General features: G+C 46.0%; 1 protein-coding gene across 2 annotated transcripts in view; it reads right to left on the reverse strand.

The window, feature by feature from the left end:
• Positions 1-25711, reverse strand: part of pcsk2 (proprotein convertase subtilisin/kexin type 2) — a 103562-nt gene extending 77851 nt beyond the window's left edge. The window contains exon 1 of one of the 2 annotated variants that reach the window (XM_072581529.1): positions 25158-25711. In XM_072581529.1, coding sequence (XP_072437630.1) covers positions 25158-25331 — 174 coding nt within the window. In that variant the 5' untranslated portion in view covers positions 25332-25711. The remainder of the gene's footprint in view (positions 1-25157) is intronic. The other variant, XM_072581528.1, reaches the window with a different exon arrangement.
• Positions 25712-25941: the final 230 nt, after the last annotated feature.

The following is a 25941-nucleotide window of genomic DNA, read 5'->3' on the forward strand; positions in this document are numbered from 1 at the left end:
AGCTACATGTTTGATAAAGTTGGACTTTTTGTGCATTCATTTTGCGTTTTGAAGTGAGATTGAGTAGATTGCACCTATGTTCATTGGGGCCTGGAAGAAACAAAGGTCAAATCCTTAATGGGCTTGACAGGGTACAACATGCACCAATCCATCCCTTCAACATTCACTAGATCCACTGTGCGGTGTGTGGGAGCAGGAGTAGGTACCATCTACAAGATGCACAGCAGCAACTTACTAAGGGATCCTTAGACTGTACCTTCTAAACCCATCACCTCTGCTATCTAGAAAGACAAATGCAGCAGATACATGGGAACACCAAGTTCCCCTCCAAGTTACTCACCATCCTGCCTTGAAAATATATCACTGTTCTTTCAGTGCCTTTGGGTCAAAATCCTGGAACCCCTTTTATTCACTCGTGGAACATGGATATCATTGGTTGGGCCAGTACTTATTGCCCATTCCTAGTTGTGGTGGCAGTGGTGAGCTCCCTTCTTGAAGTGCTGTGGTCCACATTATAGATTTCCAAGTCAGCATGGTGAGTGGCTTGGAGAGAAGCTTGCAAATAGTGGTGTCCCTACATATTGCTACCAATCTCCTTGCAGGTGGAAGTGTTTGGAAGGATCTTTATTGAAGTCCCTCCCAAACCACAATATTGGTGTACCCACACTGCATGGCCCTTACAGCAATATAAGAGGGTGAATCACCACTAGCTTCTCAAGTTCAACTAGGGATGGACAATAAATACTGGCCCAGCCAGCAATCTCCACATCCCATCAATGAATGAAAAAATGGTCCTTATAATTTTAACGATTATAAATGGAGAATATATATATTTGGAAAAGGTGCGTAGAATCAAACCAACTAGAATGGCATTGAATATTGGAAGAGGTTGCCAGTGGAAGTGGTTTAAAGGGAATCTGGATGGATATATGAATAGGAAGGGTTTAGAGGGATGTGGGTCAAATACTGACAGATGGGACTAGATTAATTTAGGATATCTGGTTGGCATGGATGAGTTGGACTGAAGGATCTGTATCCATGGCTGTATCCAGTTGTATGTATTACTCGAGATGTTGTTCAATGAGGCAGTGTATACATTGCTTAAGGATCTCTTTTGAGGTTCACACCTTGTAGCCAAACATCACCAGTGTATTACTGTAACTGTACATTGCTCCATCTGAAATACTCACTTGCCTAACAGCAACACATCCGCTCCCATGAAATACATAGCTGTAACTTTTCACATGGGTATCTTAGCTTTACATCCAAATTACTACAATTACAATGTTCAGTTGTCACAATGAAGCAAATGAGAGGATCAATCATATCTTAACAAATCAAATGAAGTTTTTTTCAATTTGAATCGTTAAATTAAAACAGGTGATTTAGTGCCACAGTGTAGACTTGAAACTAAACAGTAAAATTTGGAATACAGGCTGAATCTGACTGAATACTGTGGAAATTGACTCTGTTTTACCTTCTAGTTGCATGTGTACTGAGCTCTTGCTTTCTTCCCTTTGGCAAATGTCAGAATATTTGTTATTCGACAATTGGACACTTCTCATTTAAGTGGGCACCTTTACCAGGTCCTCAGCAGTTTTTCACCCTTTCAGGTAACTTGATGCATCATTCATTCTCTCCTGTGCATTCTGTGGAGTTGGCATGACTTATTTCCAGTTCGTGACTTCACTTCCATGAGAAGAGAGCTGCCTATTCCCCTTGGCTAACCCATTTCACTTTAATAGCTCATTTCCAATTTGATTGATAACTCCTCACTTCTGTTCCTGCTGGAGTCATACATTGCAGCACAAGTGAAAACAGAAAGCGTGTGCAGAGAATGAGGCCATTCTGTCCATTTGGTCCTTCTTCGTCACCCGCCCCATCCTACCCTCCAGTTCAAGGTGTAAGAGGGCACCAAAGTGCTTTTTCAAATGTGTTGAGGGTTTCCACTTCATTCGCATAGAGAGTTCCAGAAATTCTGAGTGAAAAGATGTTGTCTTTGACTTCCCTGTAATCCATATTACTTTAAATCTAAACCTCCTGGTTATTAATCTCCCTGTGCAGGGCAATAGATCCTTCCTATTCACACTCTCTAGGCCCCTCACACTTACCGGTAGATGCTTGGCACTTCTTGTCTGAATCACAGAATTGTTCTGGTGCAGAAGGAGGCCATTCAGCCCACTGTTCTATCCCCTAGCACCAATCTCCTGCCTTTTCCCCACATCCCTGCATCCCATTTCTATCCAAATAATCATCCAGTGTCTGTCTTGAATGCCTCAATTGAACCTGCATCCATCAAATTTCCAGGCAGGACACTCCACACCCTAACCAGCATGTGAGGATTTTGATCACATTGTCCTTGCTTGGTTTACACATCACTCTTAATCTACACCCTCTCGTTCTTCCTCCTATTAAGAATGGGAAAAACTTCTCCCTATCTACTCTATCCAACTCACTCATGGATGACCCTCCTATAACCACAAACTTCACCCCTATCTGATCCTTTGATTAATTTTGGATCATTTTTTGCTGTCCTTCTCTTTAAATGAAGCTATTTTCTCCCCACGCCCTTTTATATTCTTCATTAACAACAGCTCCAACAACACTCAATAAGCTTGACACCATCCAGGATAAAGTAGCCCTTTAGATTAGCACAACATCCACAAACATCCGCTCCTTCCAACATTGGTGCTCAGCAGCAGCAGTGTTTACTATCTACAAGAGGCACTGCAGAGATTCACTAAAGATCCTCAGGCAGCACATTCCAAACCCATGAGCATTTCCCTCTAGAAGGACAAGGTCAGCAGATACATGGGAACACCACCTCCTGCAAGTTTCTCTCCAAGCCACTCCCCATCCTGACTTGGAAATATATCGCTGTTCCTTCACTGTCACTGGGTCAAAATCCTGGAACTCCCTCAGTAACAGCAGTATGGGTGCCCCTACACAAAAGGGGCAATAACAGTTCAAGAATGCAGCTCTTCACCAGCTCCCCAAAGGCAATGAATCAAATTGAATTAGCTTTATGTCAAGAGTATGTTGTTGGAAAAGCACAGCAGGAATAATAAAGGGTATCAGCCTGAAACATCAATTCTCCTGATCCTCGGATGCTGCCTGACCTGCTGTGCTTTTCCAGCAACACACTCTCAACTCTGATCTCCAGCATCTGCAGACCTCACTGTCTCCTGAATTAGCTTACAGATCCTAGAAATTAATTAGAAAATAGAGAAAAATAAAGTTCAGAATAACAGTCCTTCCAGCCCAGTCTACTCTGGCAGCTAGCCACCATAACTGGGCCTTGATTCTGGTCCATGGTCAGGTCGTGACTCCAGTCCACAACCAGGCCTTGACTCCAGATCACAGCCTGTCCTTGACTCCAGTCCACAGTCGGGCCTTGACTCCAGACCAAAGTCAGGCCTTGACTCCAGACCACAGTCGGGCCTTGACTCCAATCCAAAGTCAGGCCTTGACTCCAGACCACAGTCAGGCCTTGACTCCAGTCCACAGTCGGGCCTTGACTCCAGACCACAGCCTGTCCTTGACTCCAGTCCACAGTCGGGCCTTGACTCCAGACCACAGCCTGCCCTTGACTCCAGTCCACAACCAGGCCTTGACTCCAGTCCATGGTCGGGCCTTGACTCCAGTCCACAGTCGGGCCTTGACTCCAGACCACAGCCTGTCCTTGACTCCAGTCCACAGTCGGGCCTTGACTCCAGACCACAGCCTGTCCTTGACTCCAGTCCACAGTCGGGCCTTGACTCCAGACCACAGCCTGCCCTTGACTCCAGTCCACCACCAGGCCTTGACTCCAGTCCACAACCAGGCCTTGACTCCAGTCCATGGTCGGGCCTTGACTCCAGTCCATGGTCGGACCTTGACTCCAGTCCATGGTCGGGCCTTGACTCCAGTCCACAGCCTGTCCTTGACTCCAGTCCACAGTTGGGCCTTGACTCCAGTTCATAGCCTGTCCTTGACTCCAGACCACAGCCTGTCCTTGACTCCAGACCACAGTCGGGCCTTGACTCCAGACCAAAGTCAGGCCTTGACTCCAGACCACAGTCAGGCCTTGACTCCAGTCCACATTCGGGCCTTGACTCCAGACCACAGCCTGTCCTTGACTCCAGTCCACAGTCGGGCCTTGACTCCAGACCACAGCCTGCCCTTGACTCCAGTCCACAACCAGGCCTTGACTCCAGTCCATGGTCGGGCCTTGACTCCAGTCCACAGTCGGGCCTTGACTCCAGACCACAGCCTGTCCTTGACTCCAGTCCACAGTCGGGCCTTGACTCCAGACCACAGCCTGTCCTTGACTCCAGACCACAGCCTGCCCTTGACTCCAGTCCACCACCAGGCCTTGACTCCAGTCCACAACCAGGCCTTGACTCCAGTCCATGGTCGGGCCTTGACTCCAGTCCACAGTTGGGCCTTGACTCCAGACCACAGTCGGGCTTTGACTCCGGTCCATGGTCGGACCTTGACTCCAGTCCACAGTCGGGCCTTGACTGCAGAACACAGTCAGGCCTTGACTCCAGACCACAGCTTGTCCTTGACTCCAGACCACAGTCGGGCCTTGACTCCAGACCACAGTTGGGCCTTGATTGCAGACCACAGCCTGTCCTTGACTCCAGACCACAGTTGCACCTTGACTGCAGACCACAGCCTGTCCTTGACTACAGACCACAGTCGGGCCTTGTCTCCAGACCACAGTTGGGCCTTGACTCCAGTCCATGGTCGGACCTTGACTCCAGTCCATGGTCGGGCCTTGACTCCAGTCCACAGCCTGTCCTTGACTCCAGTCCACAGTCAGGCCTTGACTCCAGTTCATAGCCTGTCCTTGACTCCAGTCCACAGCCTGTCCTTGACTCCAGTCCACAGCCTGTCCTTGACTCCAGTCCACAGTCAGGCCTTGACTCCAGTTCATAGCCTGTCCTTGACTCCAGTCCACAGTTGGGCCTTGACTCCAGTCCACAGTCGGGCATTGACTCCAGACCACAGGCGGGCCTTGATTGCAGACCACAGTCGGCCCTTGACTCCAGTCCACAGTCTGGCCTTGACTACAGACCACTATTGGGCCTTGACTCCAGTCCACAGTCGGGTGTTGACTCCAGACCACAGTCGGGCCTTGACGCCAGTCCACAGCCTGGTCTTGACTCCAGTCCACAGTCGGGCCTTGACTCCGGTCCATGGTCGGACCTTGACTCCAGTCCACAGCCTGTCCTCGACTCCAGACCACAGCCTGTCCTTGACTCCAGACCACAGTCGGGCCTTGACTCCAGACCACAGTCAGGTCTTGACTCCAGACCACAGTCAGGTCTTGACTCCGGTCCATGGTTGGACCCTGACTCCAGTCCACAGTCGGGCCTTGACTCCAGGCCACAGTTGGGCCTTGACTCCAGACCACAATCGGGCTTTGACTCCGGTCCATGGTCGGACCTTGACTCCGGTCCACAGTCGGACCTTGACTGCAGACCACAGTCAGGCCTTGACTCCAGTCCACAGCCTGTCCTTGACTCCAGTCCACAGTCAGGCCTTGACTCCAGTCCATGGTCGGGCCTTGACTCCAGACCAAAGTCAGGCCTTGACTCCAGACCACAGTCGGGCCTTGACTCCAGTCCACAGTCGGGCCTTGACTCCAGACCACATCCTGTCCTTGACTCCAGTCCATGGTCGGGCCTTGACTCCAGACCACAGTCGGGCCTTGACTCCAGACCACAGTCGGGCCTTGACTCCAGTCCACAGTCGGGCCTTGACTCCAGTCCACAGTCGGGCCTTGACTCCAGTCCACAGTCGGGCCTTGACTCCAGACCACATCCTGTCCTTGACTCCAGACCACAGCCTGCCCTTGACTACAGTCCACAACCAGGCCTTGACTCCAGTTCACAACCAGGCCTTGACTCCAGTCCATGGTCGGGCCTTGACTCCAGTCCACAGTCGGGCCTTGACTCCAATCCAAAGTCAGGCATTGACTCCAGACCACAGTCGGGCCTTGACTCCAGTCCATGGTTGGACCTTGTCTCCAGTCAACAGTCGGGTCTTGACTCCAGACCACAGCCTGTCCTTGACTCCAGTCCATAGTTGGGCCTTGACTCCAGACCACATTTGGATGTTGACTCTAGTCCACAGCTTGTCCTTGACTCCAGTCCACAGTCGGGCCTTGACTCCAGTCCACAGTCGGGCCTTGACTCCAGACTGCAGCCTGTCCTTGACTCCAGACCACAGTTGGGCCTTGACTCCAGACCACAGTTGGGCCTTGACTCCAGACCACAGTCGGGCTTTGACTCCGGTCCATGGTCGGACCTTGACTCCAGACCACAGTCGGGCCTTGACTCCAGACCACAGCCTGTCCTTGACTCCAGTCCACAGTTGGGCCTTGACTCCAGACCACAGTCGGGCCTTGACTCCAGTCCACGGTCGGACCTCGACTCCAGTCCATGGTCGGACCTTGACTCCAGACCACAGTCGGGCCTTGACTCCAGACCACAGTCGGGCCTTGACTCCAGTCCACGGTCGGACCTCGACTCCAGTCCATGGTCGGACCTTGACTCCAGACCACAGTTGGGCCTTGACTCCAGACCACAGTTGGGCCTTGACTCCAGACCACAGTCGGGCTTTGACTCCGGTCCATGGTCGGACCTTGACTCCAGACCACAGTCGGGCCTTGACTCCAGACCACAGCCTGTCCTTGACTCCAGTCCACAGTTGGGCCTTGACTCCAGACCACAGTCGGGCCTTGACTCCAGTCCACGGTCGGACCTCGACTCCAGTCCATGGTCGGACCTTGACTCCAGACCACAGCCTGTCCTTGACTCCAGACCACAGTCGGGCCTTGACTCCAGTCCACGGTCGGACCTCGACTCCAGTCCATGGTCGGGCCTTGATTCCAGTCCACAGTCGGGCCTTGACTCCAGACCACAGTCGGGTGTTGACTCCAGACCACAGTCGGGCCTTGACTCCGGTCCATGGTCGGACCTTGACTCCAGTCCACAGCCTGTCCTTGACTCCAGACCACAGTCGGGCCTTGACTCCAGTCCATGGTCAGGCCTTGACTCCTGTCCACAGTCGGGCCTTGACTCTAGTCCATGGTTGGGCCTTAACCCCAGTCCATGCTCGGGCCTTGACTGCAGACCACAGTCGGGCCTTAACTCCATGCCACACTTCACCTCGAGGCTCTTGAGGCCGGGAGAGCACTCTGGAATCAACTCAGAAGTTCACGCTGCGGTCATGCCGGGATGAAAGGCTGCCATGGCATGAGACAACATGTGCTGCCGAGAGACTGCCACGCTGGGCCGGGGGAAAACTACACCAGGCTGGGAGACTGGCATGGTGGGGTGAGAGACCACTACACTGAGCCAGGGGAGCACTACACCAGGCCGGGAGATTGATATGCCTGGCCGAGAGACAGCGTGTGCCACCGAGAGCCTGCCACAGTGATCTGGGGGGGACCGCCGGGCTGAGGGGACGCCTCACCAAGTCCACGCTGAGGCCAGAAGTTCAGGACGTTGGTGAGAAGAATGAAGAAAAAAGAAAGAAAGACACAAAAGAGAGAAAAAGGAAAAAGAATCAGATGGAGCAGACAATGTCCAGTTGAAGTATCCTACCCTGATGCCATCTTGGAATTTTAGTGCTGGGGGTTGGCAACAAATACTGGCCCAGTCACAAACCCATAGTCCCTGAATAAATAAATAAAGGGAGCTGTGCCCTCACAGTAAACAAACAGTTTTTATCCAGTCTGCCCTGTACCTTCATACTTTCACGATCAGCATCCTTTAATTTCCAACCTCCTTATTTATGTGGAGGAATCCCAGGGATACTGTGGGCAGTGTATGAAACTCTGGATTCCGCTTACCCTCCAGGACTCGACGGTCAAAGAAAGTGGAACCGTATTCAGCTATCGACTTGTATAAATCCTTCCGAGATGTCTGCGTAAGGCAGTAAGAGTGGGAGAGTTTCCTGAACAAATATCACCCTCATTCTGAGGCAAATCACAGAAACAAATTTATGGGAAGCATTCTGAACCTTGAGGCCATTTCTATCTCTTGTGGCAAAAAAAAAATACGTTTAACCGTCCTCTTTTTGTAGAAAAGTTCAATTCATGGTTGAGTTGATTTTCCTTGCACCTCCCTCACTCCTTCCTGAAGGAGTGAGGGAGGTGCAAGGAAAATCAACTCAACCATGAATTGAACTTTTCTACAAAAAGAGGACGGTGATATGGACATGGAGGTGCAGATATTTCATGCTCAGTGAGTCACCGACATAAATTTTGATCACTCTGTTCGCATATCAGGTTCAAATGCACTAATTGCAGAGCATTAACTGAGATGGTTCCTGAGGACAGAGTGGAGCTGGAAAATTACCACCAACACCTACACCTGAATAGATGATGCACAACAAATTGCAAATCCAAAGTTGTGCAGCCTCCCACAGTAAACTAGGAGCACGATCATGAAGCAAACAGCCAGAAAATGATGGAGACAGCTCAGGTCAGCTAGAAAACAGACAGCTTCATTTTTCAGATATGGAGTAACAGAAAAAGAGTGAGCTGTCTCATTAAACGAGCGAGCTGGAAAGGGAGGGCTATCTGAAATGTTAGATTCTTGAGGCAAAATGCAATGACCTCCGGCACATCAACATGCACAATCTGTAAGATTACATCATGGTAGATAATTATTTAATATGCACTTTTATCTAACCTAATGTACTCTTGTAATTACGTATGGAATATTTCCCACTATTGTGGTGTAAAAATGCTGCTCAGCTGGTGACTTGCACTCTCTCCCCTCTGTCCATCCATTTAACTCGAGCTACCTATACCTTGCCACCTTCACCTCCCCCTCCCCCGAACTCTCACGCCCTTGACAGTGTAACATTAAAATAGGAGCCGAATAGACCATTCAGCCCATTGGGTCCACTCCGCTCTTTGACATGATCTTGGCTGACCTTCTATCTCAACATTATACTCCTCCTCTCACCCGTTGATGCCCTCCAGTGTGTAGAAATCTTGTATTTGCTTACCGATATTGGCCTCTGCAGCTTCTTGTGCTGGAGAATTCCACAGGGTCACCACTCACAAAATAAAAACATTTCAATTTATCTCAGTCGGAAATCACCCTGTACTGTGCCCCATTCAACGCCAACCTGAAATGCAATGTTGTTTGTCCTGTCTGTGGCCAGAATGGCTGCATCTTCTGAGCCCATTGTTTATTTCGAATTCACTCGTGGGATGTGGGTGTCACTGGCTGGGTCAGCATTTATTGCCAGTCCACGGTTGCCTCCTGAGAAGGTGGGGGGTGAGCTGCTTCTTGAACCGCTGCAGACAATGTGGGCAGAAACTGGCCAGTTTGGGAAGGGTGGATTTGAAGGCTGCATTGGGAGTGAGGTCTGGGATAACACCACTGCACCCACCCCCCAATCCCCAGGCACCTCAGACATTCCCACTCCTTTTGGAGGCAGGAGAACACCGATAGCTGTACCCAGCTGGCATTTCCTGGCAGCCAGTGAGCAAGAGGTGACACATAGATGAAGCCATTGCCAGTCATCTTGCTCACTAATGAGAGAACAGCGCTATGTTCCAATAGGACAATGGTGACTTGACCTTTAAAGTAGTAGTGAAGTGGCTACAACCAGAGGAAACTGAAGGAGGAGCAGGCCATTCAGCCCCTCAAGCCTACAGCACTGTTCAGTAAGACCATGGCTGATCCTGTAGCTCCACTGGGCTGGAGGGCCCTGGCGTCACAGCTAACTGTAGAGACTAACAGCTCCCCAGGAGGGAAGGCACTTCCCAACAGCAGGCCGAGTGGCCTTTGGCATCAGAAGCGCCATAAAATGGTAAAACATAGGGGCAGCCCACTGAGCCTCCTCCAAGTGACAGGCGATGGGGTTCACGAGGGCATGCATGGAGCCCTGCAACACTAAACCACTTCCCCCCACCCACTACCACTATCCACCTCCCCAATTAATCCCCAAATCACAGCCAGTCTCCCAGCTCCCAAAACTGCAGAAGCCCCATTGTCCAGCTGGATGGTCGGCCTGGTGGGTTACTGGAGGGAGAGGAAGGGCGCAGGGCTTTGGGAGTGCATAGAACACTGAACATTACAGCACAGTACAGGCCCTTCGGCCCTCGATTTTGCGCCAACCTGTGGAACCAATCTGGAGCCCAATTATCCTACACTATTCCATTTTCATCCACATGGTAATCCATTGACTATTTAAATGCCCTTAAAGTTGACGAATCTACTACTGTTGCAGGCAGTGCATTCCATACCCCTACTGAGTAAAGAAACTACCTCTGACATCTGTATCATACTGGAGATCAATCAATTCAGAAATATCCCTGAGTCCCGAACAGGGACTGTCAGCAGGAGATTCCACTCCCTTTTGCCTGCTTCACATCCCCGGCCTCTGCAATGTTTCGCCTTTTATTTGTTTCTCCTGATTCTGAACTTTTTAAAGCTGCTTGCCAGAGGTCGCCTGGGAGTCGACAGCTTGTACAGCATTCTCGCAGCCACGGACAACATCCCTAATGGGAAATAATGATCATCACTCAAGGCCAGGCAGTGTGCGTGGGAAGCACTGTGACTGGGAGGGAGACTCTCTGATTGCTGCCCTTTCTCAGTTTCAGTCTCCATTCAGTGCTCTTGATCACTCATCTTTTTTTTAATTCCAGATCGCACTCTGCGTTTACCGCACTGCTCAACACAAGCAATAGGCTACACGCTTCGCAGCTTTCCCGACTCAACAATAAGGTCGATTTCAAATCACAGCCAGGGTTTTTCAGGCAGTAATTTCCATGTGAAGGCTTGTGCATGTGTCAATTACACCTCCTCAGTATTAATCTGGCTCATTGCGCGTGTCGTCCATCAAAGACCCAGGCTTACTGGCTGGTTTCAAATCCCACCATGGCATACCTTTTCAAGGGCAACTTGGCAATAGTTGGGCAAGAAGTACTGGCCCAGCCAGCAACACCCACCTCCCATAAATGAAAAAAAATTCTACATCTTAATATCTTTCTCTGTCCTGTAAAGCTTTATGAACAAAAGCAACAGTAACTATAAATTATGTTTGTAACATTTACAATGATGCAGCAGCCCAGGCAATTGCAGGTCTCACTCAACACATCCACAAATCAAATTGTCACCAATGGTATGACTTAGCATCATTCCAGGAGAGTAATTCTTGCTGGTAAATACAATGTGTACCATGGTTGTAAATCCCCATTTTCAGGGAAGGTACAGTAGGGTGAAGCAGGAATTTCAAATATACAAGTGAATGGGTGACATTTTGGCAAATGGAGTTCAAAATGCATAGTTGCAATGATGCAAGAAAGATATGGAATATTTGCATAATGGTGAGATTATGGAAGTGCAAAGAGAACACAATGTCAACATACACAGATTCCTAAAATCTTATGCATAGATTCAAAAAGCTAAAATAATAAAGTCAATGGAATATCGAGAGAGGAGGGATTCCAAATGAGAAACCAGGGACCAGAAACTCACCTGGAGGAAAACAATTTAATCATGGCATCACATCGCAGCAAAAACACAATCAGCTCAGACTGGTACTGGGGCGTAAAGGGTTCATATTGAAGCCTACTGTGTTGCCTTGGGTTCAGAGAGTTTAGGAGCTTTCTAGTGGTGTCCTTCAAAATGAGAAAAGGATTTGACAGGATCGAGACAGCAAAAGCATTTCCTCGGTTAGGGGGCATGGATTCCCATTTATGTTCTGCCACTTGGGAGTGCATGTACTTTTACTGTGCAAACAGTGGTGCAAATCTGCAACCCAAAATTCTGCGGATGCTGGAAATTATAATCAATAAGTTAAAGTTGACCAAGTGATGTACCGTACAGGCTGATAAGTGGAATTGACATTGAAATTATCAATGATCTGATTGAATGGCAGAATAGATTTGAGGGGCCGAACGGCCCAATTCCAATCCTATGCAGACTATGACACCTGGAGGTTTTGTAAAACACTGAACAGCTCTGAACATGCTGTTAAGTATAAGTTCATCAATATTCTAACTGAAATGCTTTCTGCCGTCTGCTGGATGTGTGATCTTTTTATTTGGTTATGGTTTCAGAAAATATCCAATATAACAAATGGGAATTGGAATTGCACAGGTAGTCCATATTGTGGGTCCCCTACAGCACGTGGACTGCAGCGGTTCAAGAAGGCAGCTCATCACCATCTTTTTGAGGGCAACTTGGAAATAGTTGAATAAGAAGTGCCAGCCTAGCCAGCACTGCCCACATCCCATAAACAAAAAAGTTAAGTCCACATCTTGAAACCTTTACCTGTCTTGCAGGTTATTGTAAAGCTTTATGAAAAAAAGCAGCAGCAACTATAAATTATGTTGGCAACTTTTACAATGATGCAGCAGTACAGATGATTCCAGTTCTCACTTAATACATCCAGAAATTAAATCCCCATTAATGGTATGACTTGGCATCACCTCAGGAAAGCAAATCTTGCTGTCAAATATAATGTGCACTGTGGCAGCTACGCATAATCACTGCTTTTCTAATTCTTCATCATTCTAGTGTGGCATCTAATCAGCACAAAGAAAAATCAAAAGACAGCTGATGCTGCAAGTCTGAAATAAAAGCAGGGATTGTAAGAAATACTTATCAAGTAAGTCATCAACTGGGGGGAGGCATAGGCAAGTTGACACATTGGAGACCTTGGCATTTTAACCAATGATTTTGCCTGAAGCTTGAACTGGTCTTTCTCCTACTCAAATGTTGCCTAGCTTTCTGTGTGTTTCTGGCATTTTCTGACATTGTATCCGTTCAGTACCTTTCTCGAAATCATAATCCTGTGTCAGGAGAAGGGAGTGACAACACCTTTAATAAAAGGAGGTATACTGGTCATCCATATATAAAATAATAAGATTGATGCTGGTTATAAATTACTCCTGACAGCTCTTACCATTGCTTTTTACTGGCAGGTTTTTTTGTATAATGCGTTAACATCTGCATTAGAATAACGTCAAGGGATTTTTACTGCAGGTTTCAATCATAAAATATACTTCACAGAGCAATTGTGGAAATGTTCTTTTCAGTCAATTAATTCTGATCAAATATGGTTATGTTTTTTGAGCTATACCATGAAGCAAAACAATCCCCTCCACACAATATTTAGGGACTTGCTTACAATTGTGGGAAGGTCTAGATGCAGGCATACTCCTGAACCTGACTTTGAGTCTGACTCAAAGACTTGTGGGCCATGGAAGGTTCATACATACTGTGGTCAAATGGATTGTTTCTCAGCCTGTAAACCCTTTCCAATAGGCCGGATAGCAGGCAGGAAGAACAGGAGAAGCTCCTGATCACCTATACTTCAGAAGGCAATACTGCTTCAGCACTTTGTCCATAAGTGTGGGATCAACTCATTGGGCTCATCCGTAGCTTCATCCTTGGAAAGCCACACTGAAAAGATATTTTCCCTGGTGGGACACACCAAAATGAAGGGACTTAACATTCAAAATAGGAGTTTACCATTTAAGGTGGAAGGTTTGGGATTATTTTCGGTTTGGCCTGGTTGGACTGAAGGGTCTGTTTTTGTCTATGACTCTCCACCTGTTGTCTTTCAGAGATTTATGAGACATTGGGCACTCTGTTCCCCAGAAAGTGGTGGAGCCAGAGCCATTTTAAGACACAGGGGGATAGATTCTTAACTATCAATATGAAATCGAGGCCACACTCAGATCAGCCATAAACTCATCCAATGGCAGAACGTGCATGAGGGGCCGAATGGCCTAATCCTGCTCCTAAATGATACGTCCACATGCAAATATAGATGAGAGAAAGAACAGATAGACATACTTTTGTGAAACTGAATTCTTATGCTATTGAGATCACAACCGCTATAGTCTGATGTTCTGTTACCCTCATAACGCAATCTAGAATATTTCTTCAATAATTTAGGCAATAGACCATATTCATATTTTTCTTGCATGATTCAAATACATGAAATTCAAGAGATGAAGAATTAATGATATCTTGGATATAATTCTGAATTTCTGATTACCCAACTGGAAAAACACAATTATGAATCTGTACAAATTTCCTTCACTGGCTCTAAGTAAACCCTCCACAAACAGTAACTGGCATTTGTGCTTATTCATGAGTCAGCCAACATTTAATCTTTGACCCATTTTGAATTTTGACAGTAGAAATTATATTGCCACTGCCAGGATTAGAAGTCCAGAAAAGTATTTATAAAACATATCTAATTTACTGAGAGCATAACAAACGTGTAGTTTGCTGATAAAGCAATGCTACTTGCAGAATCAGAAGAGGCCTTACAAAAACAGGAGAGATGCAACAAAATCTGCAAGCTTTAAATAAAAACTGAAAGAACTGCAAATGCTGTAAATCCGAAACAAAAACAGAAATTGTTGGAAAAGCTCAGCAGGTGTGGCAGCGTCCGTGGAGAGAAATCAGAGTTGATGTTTCGCGTTCGGTGACCCTTCCTCAGATTTGACTCTGCTTTCTCTCCACAAATACTGACACGCCTGCAAAGCCTTGCCAACATCTTCTCTTTTTGTTTCTTTAAGTTTTGAATATGGATTGAGTAAGAGCATCAAAAAGACAAAAGCAATGTTTTTTTGGGCAGAAGCTAGAGTGAAAGTTGAGTGGGACGTTGTCCTACTGTAATGAATCAATAAGTCTATTTCGGACAAATGGTAATGAAGATGGCAGAGGGGATATGGAAGTCAGAAGCAGGTTAGATGCCACCAGTAATAGTTTCGTGTGAATCCAAGATGTGTAAACAACAAGAAAACTCAAATTTGCAACAAGGGAAAAACTCACAAGATTCTTTATTTTATTCACATTCATAACCTCTGAAATATGAATAGTAAGTAAAAACTCTGGATGCGAAGGCAAAAATTTAATATAGAAACCAAAGTCAATTTATTATCTTGCAAGCTACCGCCAACGCATTCTGGCTGCCTATCTTGTAAATAACTTGATCGATTCAAGGTTTCAACTCATGTTGCTGCTGATGCTTGTTGCAACCCCCATCAGGTGATCTGCTGCCATGGTATGTCACGTTCATTTATCTTGTCCCACTCTGCCACATCCACTGAAGATCACCGACAACCGCTCAGTGACATCCATCTTCCAGCTACGCCCAGGCCAGCCCCACTCTCTGCTGCTCTCCACTGCATCTCTCGAAGAGATCTCTGTGGCTTTTCAGCTCAAATCAAATGGACAAAATACTGACATTTTAATTTCTGGATGTCATTTCTTAGAGTTCTTTGTGCTCTTGAAATTTTGCTAATTCACGACTGATTGCAAAATTCACGCCATTGTTCATTTTTTGTTCTGAAACCATCAGCAATTGTTTTCCAGGAGCTAACAGCTGTTTATATACTATGCAGCTACTGAGGATTAAAGCTTATGAAGTAATGTTGGTGATGGAGTAATACAGTGACTAGTAATGATTTCATTTCTGAAGACCTTACTATATTATGCCGGTGATATAAAAATAGAATGTATTGATTAAGAAAGTTCTTAAGTATGAAATTCAGAAAGTATAAGGCAGGCAGATGAAAACAGTTTTAGTATTTAATTAATGACATAGAGAAAATATAAGATAAAAAGAAAACATATAGTATCATTGTTATTTTCTGCTTGAATTGGTATTCTTGCAAATTGTCCTGATGCATGTAAATTGAAAAGCTTCAGCCAAATGTGACCTTTTTTTCTGGATGTGGAGGTGCCCATGTTGGACTGGGATGGACAAGGTCAGAAATCACACAACGCCAGGTTATAGTCCAACAGGTTTATTTGAAATCACAAACATTCCAAGCTGTTCCTTCGACTGGTAAACTCTGAGTGCTTGTGATTTCAAATAAACCTGTTGGGCTATAACCTGGTGTTGTATGACTTCTGACTAGCCTTTTTTTCAGCAATACATAAAAAAATTATCTTCAAATGGTGTTATTTGCTTTTGGTTGTTGATTCGTGTTAGTTTGGAAGATGTTTGGATGTTTCCATTTTTAGCTTGCTTATTTTTGGCAATGTTGCTTTTTTTCTAATTATGAGTAAGTGATTTTCATTCTTCCCTGAAAACTATATGCAATCTCATTATGTGATCCAGAAACAAAAGCTGAAAATAACTGTGGAGAAGTGAATCACACGGACGCTACGTGGTTTGCCTCAGCATGCTGTGACTGTGAAGCATGTCAGGGAAACCCAACCTACGCTTTCATAATCACAAGAACCTATGTTCATGTACTGAGAAACATAGAATGCACATAAAGGTGTCACATCTTGGTGCTAGAGTTTATGTGACCTCACCAACTATCTGTTTGGTGGGGAAAGGGTGCAGATGGCCAGCAACATTCCCTAGAAACTTTTTGACCCTTTCTGTGCTGCCTCACAGAAACATTGAAACGTAGAATATATGAGCAGGATTAAGCCATTTGGCACTTTGCGGCTGCTCCACCATTCAATACAGTCAGGGCTGGTCATCCAACCCAGTACCCTGTTCCACTTTCATCCCATACCCTTTGATCCATTTAGCCCTGAGAACTATATCTAACTCCTTCTTGAAAACATTCAATGTTTTGGCCACAGCTAATTTTAGCAATACAGGCTCACCACTCTCTGGGTGAAGAATTTTCCACTTATCCCAATCCTAAATGGCTTACCCTATATCCTTAGACCGTGAGCCCTGGTTCAGGACTCCCTGGTCATTGAGAACATCCTTCCTGCACCAGCCCTTCCTGTTAGTATTTTGTTGGTTTCCTAGAGATTCCCCTCATTCCCCTAGCTTCAGAGAATTTAGTTCTAACCAATCCAATCTCTGTTCATGCGTGAGTGCTCCCATCCCAGGAATCCATCTGGGTTCTGAGAAAGGGGCACCAAACCTAAAATGTTAACTCTGATTGCTCTTCACAGATGCTGCCAGATGTGCTGAGCTTTCCCAGCAATTTCTATTTTGTTTGGATTTACTCCATCCGTGGTTGTTTTGGATTTTTTTCTGGCTGTTAAAGCTTTGTTGCTCCCCCTTCAATTCCAGAATGCCCTTCTTCAGATAAGGAAACTAAAACTGCAGGTGTGATCTCACCGATGCCCTGTATAATTGCAGCAAGATATCCAAGCTCCTTCACTCAAATTCTCTCACTTATGAAGACCAACACACCATTTGCATTCTTTACTGACTGTTGCATAATTACTTTCTGTGACAATATACAAGGACACCCAAGTACTATTGCATACTCCCCCTCTCCCAATCTAATGCTTTTCAGATAATCTGCCTTCCTGTTTTTGCTAGCAGAGTGAATGACCTCACATTTTTCCATAGTTCATAGTGGGCAGCACGGTGGCACAGTGGTTAGCACTGCTGCCTCACAGCGCCAGAGATCCGGGTTCATTTCCCGCCTCAGGCGACTGACTGTGTGGAGTTTGCACGTTCTCCCCGTGTCTGCGTGGGTTTCCTCCGGGTGCTCCGGTTTCCTCCCACATTCCAAAGATGTGCAGGTCAGGTGAATTGGCCATGCTAAATTGCCCGTAGTGTTAGGTAAGGGGTAAAGGTAGGGGTATGGGTGGGTTGCTCTTCGGTGGGTCGGTGTGGACTTGTTGGGCCGAAGGGCCTGTTTCCACACTGTAAGTAATCTAATCCATGTATTTGCCCGCTCACTCAACTTGTCCAAATACTTAATGACTCAGCTTCAGCTGCTTTCTGTAGCAACAAATTCCTCAGGCTCACAACTCTCTGAACGAAGAAGCTCCTCCTTGTCTCTGTATTAGTCTCTGCCTGAGTTGTTTGAACAGTTACTAATCCCTCTATCCTTTGTTCCTAAGCTCCTGCTCACCCCCAACCTTCCGACTGACTTATTGCTAACTCCTGCCCACACTAACTCCCCCTCCTCATACACTTCATGTCCTAGCCACTCATCCAAGTATCTACCATCACAGACCTCAGAAGCCACGTGGACCTCTTACTCATACACACTTGATGCTGAAAAAAATGCCCCATTCATACAACCTATTTAAAGCTGTTAAATCTCACTGAGTGAGTAATCCTTTAGAAAATCAAACAAACATATATTCACTCCTCCACATAAAAAGAAGTCATATTTTAATAGTGTCTTCAAACTGTCAATCTAAGTATCATTTTAGAATCGCCTGCTAATATAATATAACTTTTGGAACTCAGCCAAGCATTTATACTGAAATGACAACAGCCCTTTGGGAAATATCAACAAACTATAAATAGATGCTAATTTTTCTGTCAGTCTAGCAAAAAAAGAGTTTTTGAGCTCTCATTGAAAGCTATATTTGCCTTATAAAGCTTAAAGAGCACAGACTTTAAAAAAAATCACAACAGTTCTGGGAATTGTATTCATCCTTTAAGTATGTAATACAATTCTACCCCATCAGTTTGTGGCTCCTATGCTGTGGATTAAAGCTCTTGCAGTAGCCACAATGGGATCTGTTTGAGCTCTAACAGCCCTATTGAGTTCAGGTCTTCCCATACTCTGCCAATCCCACCATGTGAACCACACCCTTCACTCTCTCCCATAGCAATCAAAACTGGACTTGTTGGGAGTGCAGGTCGAACTTTCATATCTAGTTCCTGCCCATCATTTTTAAATATGGGCAGCACCTGAAGAATTTAAATTCAACTAAATAAATGCAGATTAAAACAGTGATTTCAGTAATGGTGATTGTGCAACATTTTTTTCGTTCATTCACAGGGTAAGGGCATCGCTGGCTAGGTCAGCATTTATTGCCCATCCCTAATTTCCCAGAGGGCAGTTAAAATGTCAACCTCATTGCTATGGGTCAGGAGTCACATGCAGTTCCTTTTCCTAAAGGAGATTAGTGAACCAGATGCATTTTCCTGAGAATGGAGTCATAGTTACCATTAGACTCCTAACACCAGATTTTTAAAAAAATTCAGATTCCACCACCTGCTATGGCATGACTTGAACCCAGGTCCCCCAGAACATTCCCTGCATCTCTGGATTAACAGTTGACATACAATACCTCCAGGCTACTGCTTCCCCCAAACTTTGGCATTGCCATTTCAAATGCAATTCTGTTTACTGACGTATCTCAGCTTGAGCTTTTGTCTGGTCGACACATGATTCCAGACTCACGCCATTACGGTTGATTTGGAAATGATTTAACAGGTTCTCTAGCCAACAGCCATAAAAGTTGACATTAGCAGCAACGCACACATTCAGACCACCTTCGATAGTGCTCACAAACCCATAACCTGCACCCACCAGATGGACATGAGCAGTAGCTGCATGGGAACACCACTGCCTGAAAGTTCCATTCCAGTCACTCACCATCCTGACTTGGAACTACAACACCATTCCTTCAGTGTCATAGGGTCAAAATCCTGGAATTCTCTTCTAGCTGTCTATGGACAGCTACAGTTTGAGAAGAAAGCTCACCATTACTTTCTCCAAGACAAGGAGTGGTGGGTAGGAAATGCTGGTCCAGCCAGTGACCCTCATGTTCCATGAGTGAATAACTCTCTATTCCTTGATTCCTTGTGTGTTTATGCATCTTATCCTTAAATGTATCCATGCTATTCACCTATACTGTCAGTATGGCAAGAGGTCCCCCTGTAGTGCAGTGGGTAGTATCCCTGTCTCTGAGCCAACAGTTCCAGGTTTGTGAGCCTCACCAGGACACTGTGGCAAAGGAAGGTCCTTTTGCAATGTGACCAAACAGGTTGTGAATCTTTCCAGTCTGTCTGATGGACAAGCAGTAAGAGAAGGAGAGACTCATGGTCATCCATCCTGCAGCAGGCAGGGCTTTGTCCACACGTGTTGGACCAACACAACGGCAGTCCATGGCCCAACCTTTGAAAATGAGGACTGGAGAGCAAACAGACAAATTGCCAGTGGAGACCACACTTGATAAAAGATACCTACTTCATTCTGAATGAATGATTAAACAAAGTCACACATCAATAGCCACCATGGACAGAAGCTGTATGCCTGAACCCTGAGCTCACAGATTTTCTTCCCCTCCATTTACATTTGCAATTTGATTTAACAGATCACATCTTTAGGCATAAACGAAGAAATAAAGCAACCAAAATTGGATAAAAGACAGCAATGGTTTAATGTGAAAAAAACGTAGTTACTTTCTAGCAAAACATAAATGGGGAAGGTCAGAGTCTAAGCCAACAATACTAGAATGAAGTGAAATCAATAAAAACAAGGAATCTGCTCTGTTACCAGTTATGACATGGAGGTACCGATGTTGGATTAGGGTGGTCAAATTCAAAAGTCATGCAACACCAGGTTATAGTCCAACAGCTTTATTTGAAATCACAAGCTTTCAGAGCACTGACCCTTCCTCAGGTTCACCTCTGAAAGCTTGTGGTTTCAAATAAACCTGTTGGACTATAACCTGGTGTCACATGACTTCTGACTCTTGCCAGTTAACAACACTGTCAGCCTCCATAAAGAAGTACTCTATAATACGTGGGCGGCACAGTGGCACAGTGGTTAGCACTGCTGCCTCACAGCGCCAGAGACCCGGGTTCATTTCCCGCCTCAGGCGACTCTCTGTGTGGAGTTTGCACATTCTCCCCGTGTCTGCGTGGGTTTCCTCCGGGTGCTCCGGTTTCCTCCCACACTCCAAAGATGTGCAGGTTAGGTGAATTGGCCATGCAAAATTGCCCATAGTGTTAGGTAAGGGGTAGAAGTAGGGGTATGGGTGGGTTGCGCTTCGGCGGGTCGGTGTGGACTTGTTGGGCCGAAGGGCCTGTTTCCACACTGTAAGTAATCTAATCTAATATATTGGGATATCTTCAGTAAGTTGAAATATCTTTGAGTAGATGATGACACAGTCATATTGTTCTGTTGAATAAGTCAATTGTAAAGGTGATAACATTGTTGAAATAAGTTAAATATTGAATACGATGCAATTGGTAATCATGAGGAAATTCTTGACCATTGTAATTTCCCTGATGCTAAATGTGACTTCTTCCCATTCAACCAGGTAAAACGTGAACCCAAATCAAGGATTAAGATGTTGGCTAAACCTACACTGTGTCTGAGATGCTAGAAGACCTAAGAATTGAAAAAAAAATGAACACCACCCTTCAAAAAATATTGCAAGGATAAGCCCAACAATTATAGACCAGGCATCTTATTTTAGAGATGGGAAACTTTTAGAAACAATTATTTAGAATAGAATTAAAAGAAAGGCAAAGTTACTATAGTCCTATCAGACCATAGGGCTGCTCTCTCATTAGAGAGAGAGAGATGACTGGTGATGGTTTAACCCTAAGATCACCATGTCTCAGGCAAGGAAAGGTTGAGATGGAGAGTCCTTTGTGGTACTCTCCCCCAATGTGGAAATTTGAACTTATCCCATGCTGTTAGTGGCACTCTGCAATGCGAGGAGAAAGTGAGGTTGGAGATTAGAGTTGAAAAGTGTGGCATTGCCCAGAGTTCAGAATTGGGATCCTTGTTTCTCCTAATATATATTTATGATTTGGATCTTGGTGTGCAATGGACAATTTCAAAGTTTGCGGATAATCCAAAAACTTGGAAGCAGGTTGGTAGGGTGAGCAAAGATGTGGCAGATAACATTCAATGCAGAGAATTGATCAGTGAAGTGATTAAGTGATGCATTTTGATAAGAAGTACATGGACAGATGTTACAAGATAAGGGGATCCAAAAGCAAAGGGAGGTGGCTGTACCTGGGCACAGGTCATTAAATATGGCAGCACAAGTGGAGAGAGCAGTTCATAAAGCATGTTGTGTCTTCAACTTTATTAATTATATCATAAAAAGCAAGGCTGTGGTGCTGAACTTGTACAAGTCATTTGTCTATCCTCAATTGGAGTATCATGTAGAGTCTGGATACCACACCATAAGGAAGGATGCAAACGCATTGGAGAGAGTGCAGAAGAGATTTGCAAGAATGGCTCCAAGAATAAGAAACAAAGGTTATGAGGATATATTGGAGAAGTTGATCTGTTCCCCTGGGAGAGGAGTTGACTAAGGGAAGATCTGGTGGACATGTTCATGCTCATGAAGGAGCTGATAGAGTGGGTTGGGAGAACCAGTTCCCTCTTGTATTGAAGGACCAAGAAGGTGACGGCACAGGACTTAAGGTGATTTGCAAAAAAAGCAAATGTGATGTGAGAAAAAGAAACGTTTTCACATTACAGCGTAGCTGGGGTTGGAATGTACTGTCTGGAGGTGCAATAGAGGCAGGTTCAATTCACCAGGGTCTTAGGTAATTATTTAAATAACCAAAATGTGCAAGGGTATGGGAACAGTCACAGACTCTCATTTGAAGAGCCGCTGCAGACACGACGGGCCGAATGGCTGTGACAGCTCCAGCGACAAATATTCAGCGCTATTTAAACTTAACTGGCGCAAGTTTTGGACCAGGGTGCGGTGTGTGATAATTCCGTGTTCACGTTTTCAGTGTCCGGGGAGACCACACTGAAAGCTCCGATTCAGCACCACGGACAGCTCAGAATGCTAACCGCGCCGCACGCGCACTCCGGAAGCTGCTTATGAGTTTATCCATCTCAGTGTTAGTGGGGGCTCTCCCGTCTCTCCTCATTCCTGATGAAGGGCTTATGCCCGAAACGTCGATTCTCCTGCTCCTTGGATGCTGCCTGACCTGCTGCGCTTTTCCAGCAACACATTTTCAGCACTACTCCATTAACACTCGCACTCGAGTTGGGTCTAGTCCACTTTCTCTTGATTTCTACCAGGCGCTTCCAGAAAACGCCGTCCCACTTGAAACCATCTCTTGAATGACCCACCTTTTGGAGAAATCGATACCTGTTGTTGGATTTTACAGTCCGTGCAACACACACACACACACGTAGACACAGACACAGATACACAAATACAGATACACAGAAACACAGATACACAGACAGAGACACACGATATACGGACACAGATACACATATACACACACATACACAGATACACACACAGGTACACACACAGAGATACACACAGGTAGACACAGGTACACACACAGATACACACAGATATACACACAGGTACACACACAGACATTAAAACAGATACACAGATACAGATACACACACAGAGACACACGCATACACAGACACAGATACACACGTACACGTAGAAGCACACAGACACACATGCACACACACATATACACACAGACACACACATATACAGACATACACATACACAGACACACAGATATACACACACAGATACACACAGGCACACATACAGACACACAGATACACACACACAGATACACACACACAGACAGACACACATGCAGATACACACAGACACAGATAGACCCACACATAGATAAGCACACATACACATACATACCAACACAGACACACCAATACACAGACAGACAGACACAAACACACCCACACCAGCACGTGGGTTTCCTCTGAATGCTCGGTTTTCTTCACGAGACCAAAGATGTGCAGGTTAGGGTGGATTGGCCTTGCTAAATTGCCCATAGCGCTCAGGGATGTGTAGGCGAGGTGGACTGGCCTTGCTAAATTGCCCATAGCGCTCAGGGATGTGTAGGCGAGGTGGACTGGCCTTGCTAAATTGCCCATAGTGCTCAGAGATGTGTAGGTTAGGGTGGATTGGCCTTGCTAAATTGCCCATAGTGCTCAGGGATGTGTAGGTTAGGGTGGATTGGCCTTGCTAAATTGCCCATAGTGCTCAGGGATGTGTAGGATAGGTGTATTAGTTCGGGTTAAATATAGGGTAGTGGGAATGGGTCTGGGTGGGTTACTCTTTGGAGGGCCAGTGTTGGGCCGAAGGGCCTATCTCCACACTGTTGGGATTCTATGATTCTGTGATTCACGCATGTACACACACATACACAGAGAGAAACACAAACATACTCGCACACGGACACATATACAGACAGACACACACACCAAGACACAAACACACACAGACACATACATACGGACGCACACATACATACACACACGCACCAACACACACCGACATATACACAAAAATACTCGCACTCATACACACATACAAATAGACACTGAGACACACAGACACACGCGCACACATACACATACACCATGGGAGTTTTACAGCACTCCGTCTAATATCAGAACTATTTTAAATTATTGATCAGGTCAGTAACTGAGCCCTGACGGTTCTGATTGGTTGGAGCTGAGTGATGCAGTGTTGGGTGTGTTTTTTCCCTGCTGCAGCTCTGTACAAGGTGCCTTACTTGTTAATTTGGAACATCCAAATCAGCAGCGGAACCATTGGATTCGGGGTTACTGTAACAACAGCCTAAAATGCACACACACCCCCCTTTCCTGGGCACGACCCAGATGAGAATATTTCCAAACGCGGTGTAGGATTGTGTGACTGGAGCTTCTCACAGCTGCTCAACCATACCTGGTACCATGCCGTTCCCTGTACACATAGAGGCATGTTAGAGCTCCCTTACACCAATATGACCAACACCATAACCTCAAACGCACAGTCAGTTCTCCACACTGTAGGTTATAAATTCAGGATCAGTAGCTACGAGCTGGTATACAACTGGGCAGTGAATGTCACCCCAAAGAAGCTGGGGGGTGAGGGTTAGGGGGGATTGATTTTGCATCAGTCAGGATCAGGGGAAGCCGTGGTGAGTGTGGTGCGGTTATTCTCGAAGCTTGGTGAAGCTGGTAGGCAGGACATTTCGCTGAAAACATGCAATGACCTCAAACCTTCCAAGGGAAGGTCATGTGAAACTTTCCCTCGTCAATGCCAAGCCCCGTGTGGGACAGAAACCAGCCAGGAACTGATGGCAGTAATTACAGCTCACCGGCAACATTTGTGTTTCTTTCTCCACCAAAGTGCATTTCAGGGGAACCTCTGTCATCTATTTTTATTGTTGCGTGTGATTAAAAGAGAGGGCGACCGTACCCTGGCGATTTTACATGATATTCACTGGGCAAGGCGGTATGTGGGTTATATCTAAATAAAAAAAACAGAACCAGGAACCAATGTGCAAAATAAGTGTTGGCCATGGCTATGTGAAATCACACTAGGCATGTTTATTTTTGCATGTACGCCCTATTGACAGAAATACACTTCCCACAATGGCACAATTTCTACAATGGCACAATTCCCACAATGGCATAATTCCCACAATGGCATAATTCCTACCTTCCTGAGAGCAATGAAGCCCGAGTCTGTAGCAACCCGCTGAGCGTCCCCATCTCCGCCGTCCAACTCCACCAAGAAGTGGTTGGTATACAGTTTCTGATGAGCCGCAGTTGTTGCGAACAGAGCTGCATTGAGTAACAGAAGGAACCAGTCCTTTATAAATCCCCGCTTCATCTCTCTCTCTCTCTCTCTCCCTCTGTTGCACTGGAGAGGCAGCTACTGCTAACCGAGAGAGACCGGAGACGGAGGGAGAAGAGAGAGAGAGCTAAAGGAATGGAATGAACACAAACGATAACAGGACCGCTACCACATGCACTTCACTGGTGCACCACTGTCAGGCGGAGGATGGAGCTATGCAGCTCAGAGGGGCAGCGCCTCGCTCTCCTCTCCCTCTCTCTGCGTGTGTGGGTTCAAAAGGATGCTACATGTTCCACCGCCGACCTATAATTCATGGAGAAAATCCCAGCTCCCTCACTGGATCATGTGGTAGGCACGTCAAAGCCATGAAGCATTCAGAAGCGGGTCCCTGCAGAGAGAGAGTGAACCCCACACTGGCGATGTCAGGAATACGTTTCTCAAAAAAACACAAACACACGACTTGTACCAGAGTGAGACAGAAGTGAAAATGGACTCCTCAGGGCAATTTCACTATCCCGGTAATCCCAGGGCTTTCAATTCACACATTCAGATCTGCAGCAGGGGAAAATATTCCCCAAATTGGGTGGGGGGGGCATAAAGGTACAAACCAATTATAGGTCAACCCAAACTCATTTAGAAAAAGATG

Source organism: Chiloscyllium punctatum, chromosome 11 (genome assembly GCF_047496795.1).
Source record: "Chiloscyllium punctatum isolate Juve2018m chromosome 11, sChiPun1.3, whole genome shotgun sequence".
Classification (NCBI taxonomy): domain Eukaryota; kingdom Metazoa; phylum Chordata; class Chondrichthyes; order Orectolobiformes; family Hemiscylliidae; genus Chiloscyllium; species Chiloscyllium punctatum.